This window comes from Anabrus simplex, chromosome 2 (genome assembly GCF_040414725.1).
Source record: "Anabrus simplex isolate iqAnaSimp1 chromosome 2, ASM4041472v1, whole genome shotgun sequence".
Taxonomy (NCBI): Eukaryota; Metazoa; Arthropoda; class Insecta; order Orthoptera; family Tettigoniidae; genus Anabrus; species Anabrus simplex.
This window is the reverse complement of record NC_090266.1, coordinates 559,793,593-559,810,901: the sequence shown is the minus strand read 5'-3', so window position 1 is coordinate 559,810,901 and position 17,309 is coordinate 559,793,593. Positions and strand designations below refer to the sequence as shown.

The 17,309-nt window shown below is 37.9% G+C and overlaps 1 protein-coding gene across 1 annotated transcript in view; it reads left to right on the top strand.

Moving 5' to 3' along the window:
• Positions 1 to 17,309, top strand: part of LOC136864226 (lysine-specific demethylase 5A) — an 843,789-nt gene that overhangs the window by 604,774 nt on the left and 221,706 nt on the right. The window contains exon 24 of the mRNA XM_067140948.2: positions 11,208 to 11,441. Coding sequence (XP_066997049.2) covers positions 11,208 to 11,441 — 234 coding nt within the window. The remainder of the gene's footprint in view (positions 1 to 11,207; positions 11,442 to 17,309) is intronic.

Sequence of the window (17,309 nt, the reverse complement as noted above, 5' to 3'; positions counted from 1 at the left end):
AGTCCTTGGGCCAGCAATACAATACTTCGAAAGGTGTTATTGTACCACCAAAATCTACTGGACCTCAATGTCGGTAAGTACCGTGTAGTTTCGTTATTTCAACAGTATCAATAACTCGATGGTGTTTGTGAAACTCGGTTATTTTTAAAAGCTTTTTATGCTTATGTGTGATAATGTTGTTTATTATGGATATAATTTATATGTGCAGTAACTTTGCTTACATTTCCCTAATATCTTTCTCTTATATGTTTCTTGCAGTTGTCCAAAGAGGTGTTTTGACAGAATTGCGGAAGAGCAGCAAATGACTATTATCTCGAGATGATGGCAGAACTAAGAAAGAGACAGATTTGTACATTATGGGACTGATAGAGTATACACCAGTAGCAAGAAGAAGTAGAAAAGAGGAACAAAGATTTGTGAAAAAGGGTACATTTCAATTTTATGCTATGAAGGATTCTGAGAAGTTTCCTGTGTGCCACAAAGCTTATTCAAGTTTACATGCTATAAGTGATAAGGCTATTGTTCACTTAACAACACTACTCGTTAATGGTCAGTCTCCAAATGATAATAGGGGATGACACCTCAGTACAGGTAATGTCTAAAACCAGATGATATTCTCAAGATAGATAAACATATTAGATCTTTTCCAACTCATCAGTCACATTACAGTGGAAAAATTGTTCTTTACTTGGACGCAGACTTAAATGTGAAAAAATGCATGCACTTTTTTGTGAAGAGAACCCTGATCTGAATATCAAATATGAATTTTATTTGAAAGACTTTAAAGAAAACTTCCAGTATAAATTTCAATCAATCAGTCAATACTGATCTGCATTTAGGGCAGTCGCCCAGGTGGCAGATTCCCTATCTGTTGCTTTCCTAGCCTTTTCCGAAATGATTTCAAAGAAATTGGAAATTTATTGAACATCTCCCTTGGTAAATTATTCCAATCCCTAACTCCCCTTCCTATAAATGAATATTTGCCCCAGTTTGTCCTCTTGAATTCCAACTTTATCTTCATATTGTGATCTTTCCTACTTTTATAGACGCCATTCAAACCTATCCATCTATTAATGTCATTCCACGCCATCTCTCCGCTGACAGCTCGGAACATACCACTTAGTCGAGCAGCTCTTCTTCTTTCTCTCAATTCTTCCCAACCCAAACATTGCAACATTTTTGTAACGCTACTCTTTTGTCGGAAATCACCCAGAACAAATCAAGCTGCTTTTCTTTGGATTTTTCCCACTTCTTGAATCAGGTAATCCTGGTGAGGGTCTCATACACTGGAACCATACTCTAGTTGGGGTCTTACCAGAGACTTATATGCACTCTCCTTTACATCCTTACTACAACCCCTAAACACCCTCATAACCATGTGCAGAGATCGGTACCCTTTACTTACAATCCCATTTATGTGATTACCCCAGTGAAGATCTTTCCTTATATTAACACCTAGATACTTACAATGATCCCCAAAAGGAACTTTCACCCCATCAACGCAGTAATTAAAACTGAGAGGACTTCTCCTATTTGTGAAACTCACAACCTGACTTTTAGCCCCGTTTATCAACATACCATTGCCTGCTGTCCATCTCACAATATTTTCGAGGTCACGTTGCAGTTGCTCACAATCTTGTAACTTATTTATCACTCTATAGAGAATAACATCATCCGCAAAAAGCCTTACCTCCGATTCCACTCCTTTACTCATATCATTTATATATATAAGAAAACATAAAGGTCCGATAACACTGCCCTGAGGAACTCCCCTCTCAACTATTACAGGGTCAGACAAAGCTTCACCTACTCTAACTCTCTGAGATCTATTTTCTAGAAATATAGCAACCCATTCAGTCACTCTTTTGTCTAGTCCAATTGCACTCATTGGACTAGACAAAAGAGTGACTGAACGGGTTGCTATATTTCTAGAAAATAGATCTCAGAGAGTTAGAGTAGGTGAAGCTTTGTCTGACCCTGTAATAGTTGACCCACAGGTTGACGTGTGTTCCACCTGCGAGGAACTCGGAGCTAAGATCAAATCTACTTTTCTAAACGAAACTGCAAAAAGAGTTGCAGTTGCGGAGTTGCTTATTCATAAGCGTAGGGCTTCAAAGTTTTATAAGAAGCACGAAGAAATCATTAAACTGTGTGCAGAAAGGGATGATGTAGTAGGGATAGTTTTTTACTTCATGCAGAATGTACCTTTGCCTTGTCTGCCTGTCCAAGAAATGTTTTATTTAAGAAAACTCTGGCTATTTGTATTTGGAATTCATAACCTGAAGGATAACACAGCTCATTTTTATTGCTACCATGAAGGTCAAGCTAATCGTGGTCCAAACGAGGTGTACACCTTTTTGCATGATTATTTACGTAGACGTCCTGACACAGTTAGAGAACTTCACCTTTCCAGGGATTCCTGTGCTGGACAAAACAGGAACAACAATGTTGTTCGATTTTTTATGTATCTTACCATGATTGGAAAATTTCAAACAATTCAACATTATTTTCCAATACGAGGCCACTCTTTCTTGCCTTGTGACAAGGATTTTTCTGTCATCAAGTGAGTGTTACGAAGACGAGACAGGGTGTATTCAGTTGAACAGTATGTTGAAATTATAGTGAATTGTAGAAAGAAGCCTCATGCATTTCAAGCCAAAGTCATAGAATATGAAGATATAGTTGAATTTAAGCAGTGGTGGCCATCATACTTCAAGAGAAGTTGTACTGCCTTGGACAGCAAAATGAAAGTTAAGTTCTTGCTTGCAAGCTATAGACATTTAACCTATAAATTACAGCTACCAGGCTACGTATGTGCATCGGAGTTTATTGATGGGCTAAACTTCAGCTCCTTCAGGCTTCTTAAGGGACTAGAAATACAGACAGGTCCTGAGGATAAAGCGTACAAAGAAGTGGTTCCTCTCAATCGTAAGAAAATCGAAGATATTCGGAAAATCATCAAGTATATTCCTTCAGAATATCAGGGATTTTACAACAATATTGTTCAGTGGTCGACGAGAAGTGATGATCAGTCTGATGTAGAAATTGTTTAGGACAGTGAAAACAAAATGTTTTCACGTAAGGAATTGCAATGTTGAGTGGAATGTGCCGAGCTAAGTAGTATTCCTTGCATCTGTTGTGGATTTATATGCAATAAACTAATTGGTTACGGTGATATAAACGAGTGTTTCTCTTAAAATAGTTTTTAGTACCTTCGAAAATTTGAATTGTTGGAAAAAGGAAGAATGTCCAAGGCTTTCTACCTCAATTTACTTTTAATCAGTTGTGAAAATGCCCTCCATCTGGCTGTCATCATGTTCCTCCTGCATAGCTTTACAACTTTGCAATGTATCACAAAACTCCAGGACCGATAATATGAACGCTATTCAGTTTTTTCCAGTTTTCTCAAAACAGGGTTGCTTGGACATTCTTCCTATTTCCAATAACCGATTCCATTATACCTGCATGATGTTTCATATTTCTCATGATCGGCTTCAGTTTCCACGTTATGTCTTATTACTCTTCGAATGTTTTAACTACCTTCAAATTTAATGACAAACTGCGACCTTGACCACGTCTTTTGACAGACATTTTTCTCTGTGTTTGTGACATCGCTTGCTTATAATACATACACATACTATTGCCTTGGAGAAAGAGTACACAATTTATTGAACCATTTTATTAGAACTTGAAATTTTTTCCAAGAAGAACTAGTTTTAATCTCAGACTACATTATTTTAGAATGACCATAGAAAGTGCTCCTCTAACATTTGTATCATGAGTTTATCAAATGTAATCCATTTCACAATATATGTACCAATGTTTTAGATAATAAGGTTACAAGGCTAATTTTCTAGCTTCTTTTTTGTGTTTATGTGTATTATTTTAAGATTGTAATCAAGGCTGAAGATGCCCTTAAATGGGGCTAAACATGTCCCAGAAGTGATAATTGATTGTTTGTATTTGTAACCACATATAAGTGGACAAAAAGTATTGAATAGGTGTATTAATAAATACTTGTATAGGATTATAAGTTGCCCGACTATGTCCAAAAATCGGATGTCATGATAATCCGCTATAGAGAACTCTAGGAGGAGGAATAGGAGCCGAAGAAATAGAAGTGGTGGTGCTGCTCGAAACTATCCATCTCTAATATGTGGGAAGGGAACAGAGAGAATGCCTCTCTGAACTGATGATGTCACTGACAATGAAGGCAGAGAACGTGCTTCAAAATCAGAAAGAAGTGAATTCTTAGTTGTTAGTGTAATACTGTGACTTTACATCCTTCTCTAAACTCCCAATGATTCTACACACATGAGCAGTTGAATTAGAGATAATTGCTGTATTGGGGAAATGATTCTGTGTTTGGCCAGGCAAATGTATTAGGAGGGCATGGCATGTAACAGTGAGCTGACCTCCTATGGGCTGTATGAGTAACAGTTGACAAAAGGATGGGTAAGATACGAGATCTGAACACATTTGATCGCGGCCGGATTGTTGGTGCCAGATGTGTGGGCCACTCCATCTCTGAAGTCATATAGGCACTGGGCTTTCCTAGGGCCACCATATCAAGAGTATACCATGAATATGTGCATTCGCAGTAAACCACTGCCACCAGGGTTAACTGTCATGGTGTATGACGTGTTGATGATTGGTCACCGTCGGTTATTTTGAATCGTAAGAGTGGACCAGCAGCCCACAATGCATCGGATCACTTGTCATTTCAATGCTGGACAGTGTTCTATGAGCAGCCATACTATCCAGAACCATCCCCTCACCATGGGGTTCAGAAGCAAACATCTCACGAGGGTACCTCTGCTCAACATGCAGCATATCAACTGACATGGGCGAAGTAACGCCGCCATTGGATGCTCGAAGCATGGAAAGGTCACCTGGACAGCCGAGTCGAGGTATGCGTTGTTACATGCTGACAGCTATGTATGAGTGCGTCATCAGTTTCGTGACACAATGAATCCCTCTTTCCAGTGTGGTACAGTTCAGATTCGTGGTGATGGTATTCTCGTATGGTGACTGTTTACGTTATATAAAATGGGACCCCTAGTACATCTGACAGTGTCCTTCACTGGCAAACATTACAGGAACATGCTGGCAGATCATCTTTACCCTTCAGCATGCTGCAGGCGACCTGTACCTACAGCAAGACAATGCTCCAGCCCGTCGCTTGTGAATGACGGGTTCGTTGAGCACATGTGGAATGCTGTCGATAGGGACTTGCATGCCCTAAACCCTGCTCTGACCAAACTTTTTTGGATTATGGGAGTTCGTGCAGCAATCGTGGATTAGTATGGCTCCCCAAACTCTTCTGGAGTCTTGTCAAGTTTATGCCATGCCGCGTCACCACTGTCATCAAGGCAATTGGAGGTGTTAACCTACTAGCCATATATCTCTAATTCAATTGCTCTTGAGTAATAGTGATAAGTCAACTTAAATGATGCTCAGTTTTAAGTAGGGTATGCTACACATTAAAAGAGGGAGTGGTAGTTGAGCACTGCATGTTGCTGCTGAGAGAACGTCTTCAATTGTAATTTAATGTTCCTAATTGAAATGCAACTATTTTATAAACAATCTTTGCAATTTTGAAAAGAGCATAATTGTGAATACAAATTTAATTTGACATTATTCAAAAAGTTAAAAAGGGAAGACATAAATATGTTACTCCCTTATTTTTAGCGTGAATTTAAGTTTACAAAAGAGTAAACTCAGTACTTATGATCAGGTAAGCATTATTTAGGATGAAGTTCATTTCTACAAGTGAAGTGTTTAATTATTTGTGGCCTGAATAATTAAAGTGTTGGATTTTTTATTCTTGAAGACATTTTTACTTTGGATACTATTTTCTAAGAAAGATTTTGAATAGATTTTTCAGAATTGAATTAACGTGCCCCACAGGCATGATTTGAGTAGAGACTCGTGTGTGAACATTGAAGTGGACAAGGTCAATACAGATATTGTTAAAATTTGTAAACATTTTCGGAATACTCAGGTTATTGAATGCAGCAGTTTTGAGTGATACTGTTATACAAAACATGGTCTCCATCTAAACAATTCAGGTAAACGAAAGATAGCAAATATTGTTCTAGATTTTATTAATCTTAAGATATGTACTGTAAAACAGGCAACTCCCTTGAGTTATAATACTGACCAGGAAAACTAGTAGAAAGAGCCAGCTGTATTTCAAGCTGGCTCAGTCAACTAGAAAATGAAACTCAGGAAAGTAAGGAATTTCAAGTTACCCAATTGCAACAGTCAAGTTTCAGGGTGGAAGGGGGTCCGAGATTGCTCTTGGTAAACTGTCAAAGTGTCGTAAATAAATAATTAAGATTCGGTACATTGATGGAATCTTATGAGACTGATATGGTGATAGGAGTGGAATCATGGTTGAGAGAAGGGGTGGGTAATAGAGAAGTATTTCCAGAAAGGTTCACAGTCTATCGTAGAGACCGAGGAGATAAAAAGGGAGGGAGTGTGTTTATTCTGGTGAAGGAAACTTGCTGTTCATATGAATGGTTTACCGATGAAAGGGATAAAATTAGTTTGTGATAATATGAAGGAGGTGGGAATTATAGGAACATAGTCCTGGAAGAGAGGAAAGAGACATGGAAATATTTGAGAAAATAATAGATTATACTCATAAAAACAACAATACAGCAGAACCTCGATAATTCAAAATCGGTTAGTTCAAAATCCCGCCTAATTCGAAGAAGCTCTCGTTCCCGGAATCATGAGATATAGTTTTGCATGTTATTTCAATTGTTTAATTCGAAATACGGATAATTCGTAATTCGAAGTACAATGTCTGCCCCATTACCGAAATTCAGACTTTTAATTCGAAACTGCCTTTACATTTAAAAACAGTAGTATGTTACAGAGTAATTTCAACTCAAAATTTATCCGTTCCGCGTCATAATAGAACGTGCGTTCCGGAACGTGGAGGGGTAGCTTTCCGCACTTACACTCACTTCGGTGGGTCTACAGTGGGCTTCATGATTGCTAAGTTGAATGAAATCAGAATTCTTTTGTATTCAACCTTTTAAGAAACGCCGTAATATCACACAACAGACAGTGTGTGGGAAAACAGAATCCGCGAACACTGGCGATGCCGACAGTTGACGAAAAAACGTGGCTCATGTATTAAATTCGTAGGCACCGAACAATATTGTCATTGCCGGTGAAACTGCCCAAACGGTCTTATGGTTTTAAAGGAGAAATTGCCAGGCGGGAAATCGCACAAGGGTGAGGGATGGGGGTCATAGTAGTCCGTTGCAATGCACATGGTTGCGAGATACTTTATCCGCTCGTCATAGGAAAGTTCGATAAGCTACAATGTTTTAAGGGCATCGGGCAGTTTCCATGCCAGTACAAAGCATCTAAAAATGCAAACAGAACAGAAATCCAAAAAATAATGCATTTGCACAGGGGAACCGGCATAATTTATCCTCGTCTTTGAATTGTACGATTTTTTTTTTTTTTTTTTTTTTCTTTCGTAGCGTGAGGTTATGTTTGTCAGTGATTTATCCAATTGCATTATTTGAACATTGTAAATGCACCTTGTTGGATACATTTCGGAAATAGTTTTTTCCATGGCATTTGAGAGGTTTAAACTGTGAATCGAGGTGATCGCATGTATTAATGGGTCTTAGAATACGTTGTGACGCGGCAAGTGTTAATTTACGTTTCTGAAGTACGAGAGAAGTGCCATGGCGGGAAATCATACGAGGATAGAGTCATAGGAAAGTTCGATTTTAAGGGCGTCTGGTACTTTCTGTGTAAATACAAGGCATCTAAAATGCATACAGTATAGTAATCCAATTAATAAAACACTTGAACATGGGAGCCGCATCTCCTCGTCTTTGAATCGTGCTATTTTTTTCTTTCTTTCGTTGTGTGAGGTTATGTTTACCAGTGAGATATCCGAGTGCATTATTTGAATACTGTAAATGCACCTTCTTGGATACATTTTGGAAATAGTTATTTTTTCATGGCATTTGAAAGGTGTAAACTGTGAATCAAGGTTAACTGCATGCAGTAACGGGCCTTTGAATATTTTGTAACGCGGCAAGGGTTGGTACTTCTGAATTGCGAATTGGCGGCTAATTCGAAATCACGTAATTCGAAGTCCGGTTCTTGCGTCCCAACGACTTCGAATTAACGAGGTTTTACTGTAATGATTGGTAATAATTGGGGGAGATCTAAATTTGCCTGAAGTTGAATGGAATGGAGCTGCAAGTGAAGAACAGAAACTGGCAAATAAGTTAATTTGGGAGGGAGGATTTACACATGTAGTTCAAGAACTGACTCGTCTCAATAACTTACTAGATGTATTCTTGGTTAAACCATGGGGAAATTGTTGATAAAACTGAGGTAATTGAAGGAATAGGAGACCATAAGGCTGTAATAATGGATGTAGGACTCATACCATAAAGACTTAATAAGAAGGTTACACAAGACAAGAAATTGTACAGAAAAACTAAAGTTGATGAATGTGGGACTTACCTTAAATCACAATTCAGTTGTTGGATAAGTGAAGGGAATAATGTGGATACTCTTTGGGCTAAATTTAAAGGAATCATTTGGGAAGGAGAGAAGAGATTTGTACCTGTTAAGAAGGGTAAAATGACCTCAAACCCTGTTTATTATAAAAGGGAAATAAGAAAATTAAAAATAAAATGTGGAATAGTGAACAGGAAAATCAAAGAGGTTAGGGAGAGTAGAGAAACTAGAAAACAGCTAATGAGGAAACTGAATAGAGTGAAAAAGGAAGCAAAAGAGAATTATATGAATGGCATACTTCAAGAGGGTAATGTCCACAAAGGGAAATGGAAAAAGCTGTATTCATATATCAAGAATCAAAAAGGAAAAGGAGTCCAAATTCCTACAATGGTGGGAGAAGGGGGTGAACACTATTTAACAGATACTGAAAAAGCAAACCTATTTAGTAGGGAATTCAGAGATTCAGTAGATGATTGTCAGGAGTTGGAAACCGAAACAGAAATTAGAGAGGGAGTGACATATACAGAAACAAGAAGCTTCTCATTCACAAATGAAGATATTTTCAGAGAAATCCAACTGCTTTAGCGAGGAAAAGCAGCAGGAAGTGATCAAGTTACTGGGGAGGTATTAAAGACGATGGGGTGGTACATAGTGCCTTATTTAAAATTTCTCTTTGACTATGTCATAAATAATAGTGTAATACCAAAGGAATGGAAGGAATCTATAATAATACCAATTTATAAAGGAAAGGGTGATAAAAGGAAACTAGAGAACTACAGACCAATCAGCCTGACCAGTATAGTTTGTAAAATACTGGAGAGTTTAATATCAAAGTACATCAGAGGGACATGTGATGATAAAAATTGGTTCATGAGGAGCCAGTATGGATTTAGAAAGAAATTTTCTTGTGAGGCACAACTGGTGGGATTTCAGCAGGACATATCAGATCAATTGAATTCAGGAGGTCAGTTAGATTGCATAGCCATAGATCTTTCCAAAGCATGTGATAGAGTGGAACATGGAATATTATTAAAGAAATTGGAGGGAATAGGATTGGAAGTAAGGGTTACACGTTGGATAAAAACATTTCTAAATTCAAGGGTTCAGAACGTCAAAGTAGGAAATAATGTATCTCAGGAAGAGAAAGTTTGGAAGGGAATTGCACAGGGCAGTATAATCGGTCCGTTTCTTTTCTTAATATACGCAAATGATTTAGGGAACAATATAACATCAAAAATAAGATTGTTTGCAAATGACATAATTGTTTATAGGGAAATAAATAACATTGAGGATTGTTCAGAATTACAAAGGGACCTTGAAAGTATCCAACAATGGTTTGAAGAAAATAATATGAAGGGTAATGGAGGCAAATCAACTGTTACAACTTTTACAAACAGGAGCTTTAAAACTGAATTTGAATATACTTTGGATGAGGTAGTTATCTCAAAAGATAACAAGTGCAAATACTTAGGTGTGAGATTTGAAAGTAATTTGCACTGGAAGGGTCATGTTGACGACATTGTTGGGAAAGCATACAGATCATTACATGTCATAATGAGGCTACTTAAAAGATGCAACAAAGAAATAAAAGAAAAAAGTTACTTAAGTATGGTTCGTCCATTATTGGAATATGCAAACAGTGTTTGGGATCCTCACAAAGATTACCTAATAAAAGAAATAGATAGTGTGCAGGGAAAAGCAGCAAGATTTGTAACACGGGATTTCAGGAGAAAGAGTAGTGTATCAGAAATGTTAAAGGAACTTGGGTGGGAAACTTTAAGTAAGAGAAGGGAGAGAAGTAGACTTATAGGATTATATAGAGCCTATACAAGAGAAGCAGCATGGGGAGATATTCGTGAGAGGCTTCAGTTGGAAAATAATTATTTCGGCAGGACTGACCACAGATATAAGATTAGAAGGAATTTTAGCAGAAGCGATTGGGGTAAATTTTCATTCATTGGGAAGGGTGTGAAGGAGTGGAACAGTTTACCAGGGGTAGTGTTTGATCCTTTTACAAAATCTGTACAGATATTCAAGAGGGGAATAAACAGCAACAGAGAAAATAAATGAAGTGTTAGAGGGCATTCGACCAGGGCAGGTTAATGTAAATAAAAATGTGTGTGAATAAATTAATTCCATCCCCTGGTCTAAGGAGTTTAGACAGACAAAGTAGGGGACTGCCTGTAGGGGTGAAGTACAGTGGGGACTTTGAGGGCCCTGGGACCGCTACAGTAGCTGTGAAGGCCCTTCAGGAACTCTGAAAAGTGGTGGCAAAAGGGGCTCTGGTTAAGACGCAGCAGGTCGTTATGCTACTTAGGTTCCAGAATGGGTAAAAAAAAGTAAATAAATGCAATGTAAATTTTTATATTATACCAGTTGTATAGTATCATTTGAAGTAATTCTACATACTGTATATCAGTTGACTATATTTGTAAGTAGTACAGGAGATATCATAAGTAGAATTTTGTAAACAATATAAATTTATTAAGGATGAGCTGTGTATTTAATAGAAAAAATTGTTAGCGTAAATTGTATAATATTGTATTATAGGAAAATTTTCTTCTCTTGTTAATTTAATACTTAGTGCTTCACAATAATTTATTTTAGTGTACCATTTGCCACCGAGGTAGACACCTCATTTGCAAATAAAGTGATTTTGATTTTGAATTGATTTAATTGTTCTCACCTCTCAACAGGATCGAGCCAGACAGTTGCTGGTCCATAAAGAAGTAGCTGCAGTACTCGCTAAATTATCAGTTATATCCCAAAAGTTGGTGGAAGCAGCAGCTCGTGTGAAGACTGAAAAGATAATTACCAGTGAGCTGAAGAAAGCTGCTAGTAACCCAGAACTTCATCAGAGAGTGCAGAGTATATCATCACTCCGTGCTGCTGAAGAAACTCAGGAATCTCGTTTGAGTCCTCTTCCTGAGGTACCGTATATTCTCATTGCTGTAATGGTGTTTGAATTTGTATGTGTCTTAGATTTTGTGTGGCATTGGATACACTGCCATCCAAAAAATGTGTAACATTTCACATTTTAAAACTAATCTCAGTTTTAGATAGCAAAATTTAATTTTTTTTTCAAGACATCATTCCAGAATAAAAGAATGAAGATTTCCATACCTATTCCAAAGTCTACAATGCTCAAAACAGTTTGATATGATCATTTTTGTAAATTAAAAGAAGCAGAATCTGACAGAGTTTCTTATTATTTATTCAAAGTATGTATGTATGTATGTATGTATGTATGTATGTATGTATGTATGTATGTATGTATGTATGTATGTAGGAACTTTTTGAATGTTGATTATGTGATCAATAGGATGTATTGCCACCTCTGGGTGCAGCTACAACTGCGAGTCTTTTGGGCATGCTCCTGATTAAGCTCCGGATGTCCTCTTGTGCTACATTTTCCCATTCTTCTTGCAATGCCACCTTTAGTTCAGCTGGATTGTTGAAAAATCGGTGCCAAAGGCGACTACCAATCATGTCCCACACATGCTCAATGGGGTTGAGGTCTGGACTTGTGATTTGCCAGTCCAGAGTAGGAATGTAGACCTCCCAGAGGAACTTCATGACACAGTGAGCAGCCAGGTTCTTGCATTATCGTCCATAAGCAAGAAGCTTCCCTCAAAAGCGAATGGAATTACATGATTAATGAGAATCTCTTCAACATACCTGAGTGCAATGAGGGAGCTGTTCTCAATTACAACTTCAGTACAGTTATCTGGAGTTGAACCACCACACACCATCACTGAACCTCCTCTAAACGGTGCTTTCTTGGTGAAGGTGCAGAGGGCAAACCCTTTCCTGCCCTTCTCCACACGCTCTCTCTTCCATCAGGTGTCCTCGGTTTGAATCTGGACTTGTCACTGAAGAGTACATGACCTTGGTTCAATGATCACATACCTTCACAAAATTAAGACTGTTTCTCCGGTTTTGTGGCAGAAGTGCCAGTCCTCTGGATTGTTTCCTAGATGCTAAATTTATCTTATAGAGCCTCGTTCTCACTCATAGCTACATTGTGGACCTGCATTAGACTACTCCAAGTCTCAACCACTCTAAGATGTTGGTTGCTCAACACTTGTCGCCTCAAAGAGCAAGCTTACAAAAGTGCACCTAGGACGGCCTGAACCAGCATTTTGTTTGGTAGGTATGATGACTCTGAAATCATTTCACAGCCCAATGAATGCTTCTAGGAGTCCACGGGTCTTACAGGCACGTTGGTGAGTTGTTTATGGCTTGGAAACCCCTCAGGTAATGCTCTGATACTGGTCAGTGAACATCAAGGGTACAAAAGCAACTACAATGCTGAAGTAATCATTTTCATAATTGGCGCAAAATGGATCACAAGTGTGCGAGAATATTTGCCTTTGTTTGATTGGTTTACAGTATTACATTGCATTGTTGCTTCTCCTTCAGTATTGTTCATAGAATTGTAGCCATTCAATAAATATTGGAAAAAGTATGATAGTCATATTCAAAGTACATTAAAATACCAGTAGAACAATATTTTGGAGACATCACATTTTTATTTGTTATAGTGAAAATTTTGTTATGGCCGGCCCCGTGATGTAGGGGTAGTGTGCCTGCCGCCAAATACAGTAGAGACAATACGTGACACTCGGCGAGGTATCGAGGGACAGCTATTAGAACTCTCTCTAGCGGATTGACCTGAGAACTATTGATTCTGTCATAAGAGCACGTTTATTTTTGTAGGAAGTTTTTGGTGTTATTTATGCGTTTTCAGCGAGTTGACATAATTAAATAGTAGCGTGTGTCATTCCTTGATATCTCCGCTCAACACGAGGGGAAAGGTATGTGCTGGGTTTGGCTGCAGTAACTATGAAGTAGAGAAGAATGCGCGGTCTTTCTTCCGTTTCCCTCGTGACAAGAAAATGTAAGTAATATTGTGTTTGCATATATGTTTTTCCAGTGACAAAGAGATTTTTAGGCCCGGTTTCATCAACACATGTTAGTACTTAACAAGGTGTTAAATCATTTTAACATACGATTTAAGAAAATTTGCGTTTCATCAACAACTGTTAACATTAACAAATGTTAAACTGCGTATTAAAGTTAACATCAGCCATTTCCAATGTTAAATGGCTAACATTAGCATTTACCAACCTGTTCCAAAATGGCTGCTGTGAATCTCGCCTTCGATGCGGAATTGCTCTATTTAGAGCTTTTACACAATAATCCTCATCGAAGAAGAGTTCAGCGACATAATGACTTTTGAAAATTTGACGGATGCGGAATTTCTTCATAGATACAGGTTATCGAAAATAGTCGTTGCTAAGGTTGTTGACGAAATTCGAGTGAGGTTAGAATACCCTACGGAGAGAAACTTAACCTCTTTCTCCAATGTTGCAGGTACTGATAATATTACAATTTTTTGCTACTGGTTATTTTCACATAATGATCGGAGACAATGCTGGAATTTCTAAAGCCACTGTTAGTAGAGTTGTTTGACGAGTGTCTGCAGCAATAGCATCCATGAGGAGGAGGCATATAACATTAAATTCCCTTCAGTAGAAGAGCGTCAGCAAATTATCCGCGACTTCTATGAAATAAGCCGTTTTCCTAGTGTTCGTTCTAGGTGCAATAGGTTACACACATGTAAGAATCCAATCACCTGGAGGCAATTGGGCCGAAATATATCGTAATCGGAAGGGATATTTCTCTGTTAATGTTCAGGTGATTAATGAGCCTAACCTCCAAATCAGGGATATACTTGCTAGGTGGTCTGGTTCTGCACATGACAATACAATATTTAATAACTCCCATATCGGAGCACAGTTTGAAGTTGGACAATTAACGAAGTGATTTTATTAGGTGACAGTGGATACCCGCTAAAAAAGTATCTGTTAACCCCATTGAAACCATCGCGGACTTTCTCCCGTGCCTCGTTCTTTTGTTTTATCGTCAAGCCATCCGTGCGCTTGCACTCAATAACTTATATACATTTACTAACTAATTCATCTAACAACTCTTTTTCGAAGGAGGAAAAATTAGAACTACGATTCCGTTTCACTTCTCGCGCCATATTTTACAGCTGTACGCAAACAAAAGCGCATCGGAGCGCGCTGTAAAACAGCATGTTCGTACCACTGCCTCCTTGATTCGCACCAGTTCGCAATATTGGGAGAGTTAACAGTCGATTAGTAAACATTTCACAAGAAAAGTTAGATTCAACGCAAGAAACCTAGCAAGATGTTAAAATTTTAACTCCGTATTAACTAACTACTTGTTAGTATATATTTAACATGTGTTGATGAAACCGGACCTTAAAGTACTTCATAATCTTCTGACCTGCTCGACCCATATTTTAATTGGCTTAAAATATAATACTCATATTTTATAGTATAGTGCAGCAGTTAACCTTCAATACCGATGTGTTGTTGTAGGTGTGATCTGTGGGTTTGATTTAATTCAGGTAAATACACGTGCATATGAGTGTGGCTGGTTGTGTTCCAAGTTACCCCATTTGGAATTCCGTAATGCGTTGTCAAGCACTGAAGAAAATATGGGTGATTTAAGAAATGTACATATTTTGTTGAAGCAGTATGATGATGCAAATTTGCCTAACCCTAATGTAATGGCATTATGGCAAGTATTGCTTATAGGGAAAGTTTGAATGTTTTTGAGGCTAAATTTATAGATTTTCTTTCTGTTAGTAGGCTTCAAGTTAAAAGGAAAATTGTCCAGCTTTTAAATGTAAATTCATTGAATCATGTGTGGAAGGAATGTGCCGATATCTTTGTTGACAAGTGTTTTAATATGATGATACAATGCTTTTAAATGAGAAAAAAGAAAAATCTAGCCGTGAACTTTCAGGCAGGAATTCTAAAGCTAAAAATGAAAGATCAAGCCCTTTCACAGCAGTCCATTTCACATCCTGATTATATGTCTAAATTCAGTCTTTAAATAACCTGTTAAATAATTCTTCATTCATTTATCCAGAATTGCTTTAGCAACTTTGAAGTTAATATCTTAGTAACATTTCTTTCTAGACGTAAATTATTTATCCATTTCCGTATATACATTTCCATCGATATTTGAATTTATCGCGAATTTTCAGGTCAAGCCACTAGGAGCGCCACTTGCAACTTGCCTCCCATTTTAACAAGGCTAAATCCGGAAGTGTCGCGTATTGTCTCCACTTTATTTGCTGCCGCTTACCCGCAGGCCCCAGGTTCGATTCCCAGCCAGGTCAGGGATTTTTACCTGGACCTGAGGGCTGGTTCGAGGTCCACTCATCCTACATGATTAGAATTGAGAAGCTATCTGGTGGTGAGATAGCGGCCCCGGTCTAGAAAGCCAAGAATAACGGCCGAGAGGATTCGTCGTGCTGACCACACAACACCTCATAATCTGCAGGCCTTTGGGCTGAGCAGTGGTCGCTTGGTAGGCCAAGGCCCTTCAAAGGCTGTAGTGCCATGGGGTTTGGGGGGGAAATTTTGTTATACTGAAATAAGTCAATTCTTAAGAACTCACCTATCACTAAACCTGTTGAAGTATCTACGTTATTTCAACATGAATTTACACATAAAGACCTTAATACTGTATTTATTAAATGAGAGGAAAATTAGGATGCATATCGCACCCTCAGAACAAGATTGTCGTAACTCCCAAAAGTTGAATTTTGAGATACGAACACATTAAAAACTGATATTTTTTCCTCTATCGAACAGTAAAACTGTTGTAACTGTAAGTCATACCATTCCATTCAAAACACGTAAACAACAGTTTTTAGGTTTTGTGAATTTGTAGAGGTACATACTGATAAACTGTCGTAACTCTATTACGACAATTTTCCTGTAGAACATTTTGCGGCGGAATATACTGACAAACAGTTGTAACTCTATTACGGCAGTTTTTCTGCAAAATATGTATACTGTTCAATGTTGTAACTTAGGTTACAAGAGTTGCTGTTGCATTTTCATTGTCTTCATTGTCGGTACACTTCGAATACAGCAGCTCTTTCATTTCACTGGAGTAGGTATTCATTTGCGCACCAATAAGTTGTGTGTGGGGCACATTGTTATTGTCTGTATAGTGTTGACAGTCTTATGCTTTCTATAGGAAGTGTTGTACCAATGCATTGGCATGTTGCGATTGTGTAGCGAGTAAAATTCCACAAAGTGATATAGGTGCAATGATGTACTGTAGAGACTGCTACCGTGTATTCCCAAGTAGGGGATCGTTACTGTGTCATATTTCTTCTGGCGAATGTTGTATTAGAGTAACTGAAAGTGCAGAAGAAGTGAATGTTTCAAACTCTCATCTGATGCATATTGACATCGATACTTGCCTTCTCAGAAAACATACATAGACCTAATGCCGTGCCCACCAGAGGCCAATGATATTATGGTAAGTATTTATAATTTTACAAATATTTCTGTGAAAATGACTACAGGAAAAATAATTGTTAGAAATAATAATAATCTAATGACAATTTGATCGTTATGAATTCATTTGATTATTCCGAACACTACAAAATAAAAATGGTATGAGGATAGGCATTAGTACCGTAGAATAACAAAGCTAGCATCACTTTGTTACTTTCTCAGTAAATTAATGCATGATAATAATTCCAGTACAATACTGTATAAATATCCCTTTCAGATTCCAGATGCCTACTACAATTACTTCAGCGAAAATGTTGCTGAGAGAGAGGGTGGTTATGTTTCAAACTAGGTTGAAGATCAACATGGAAAAGAGTCAGTGATTAGATCATCACAGGATATTGAAGACGTTACCAATGATTCCCTCGTTGATCCCAACTGGTTGCC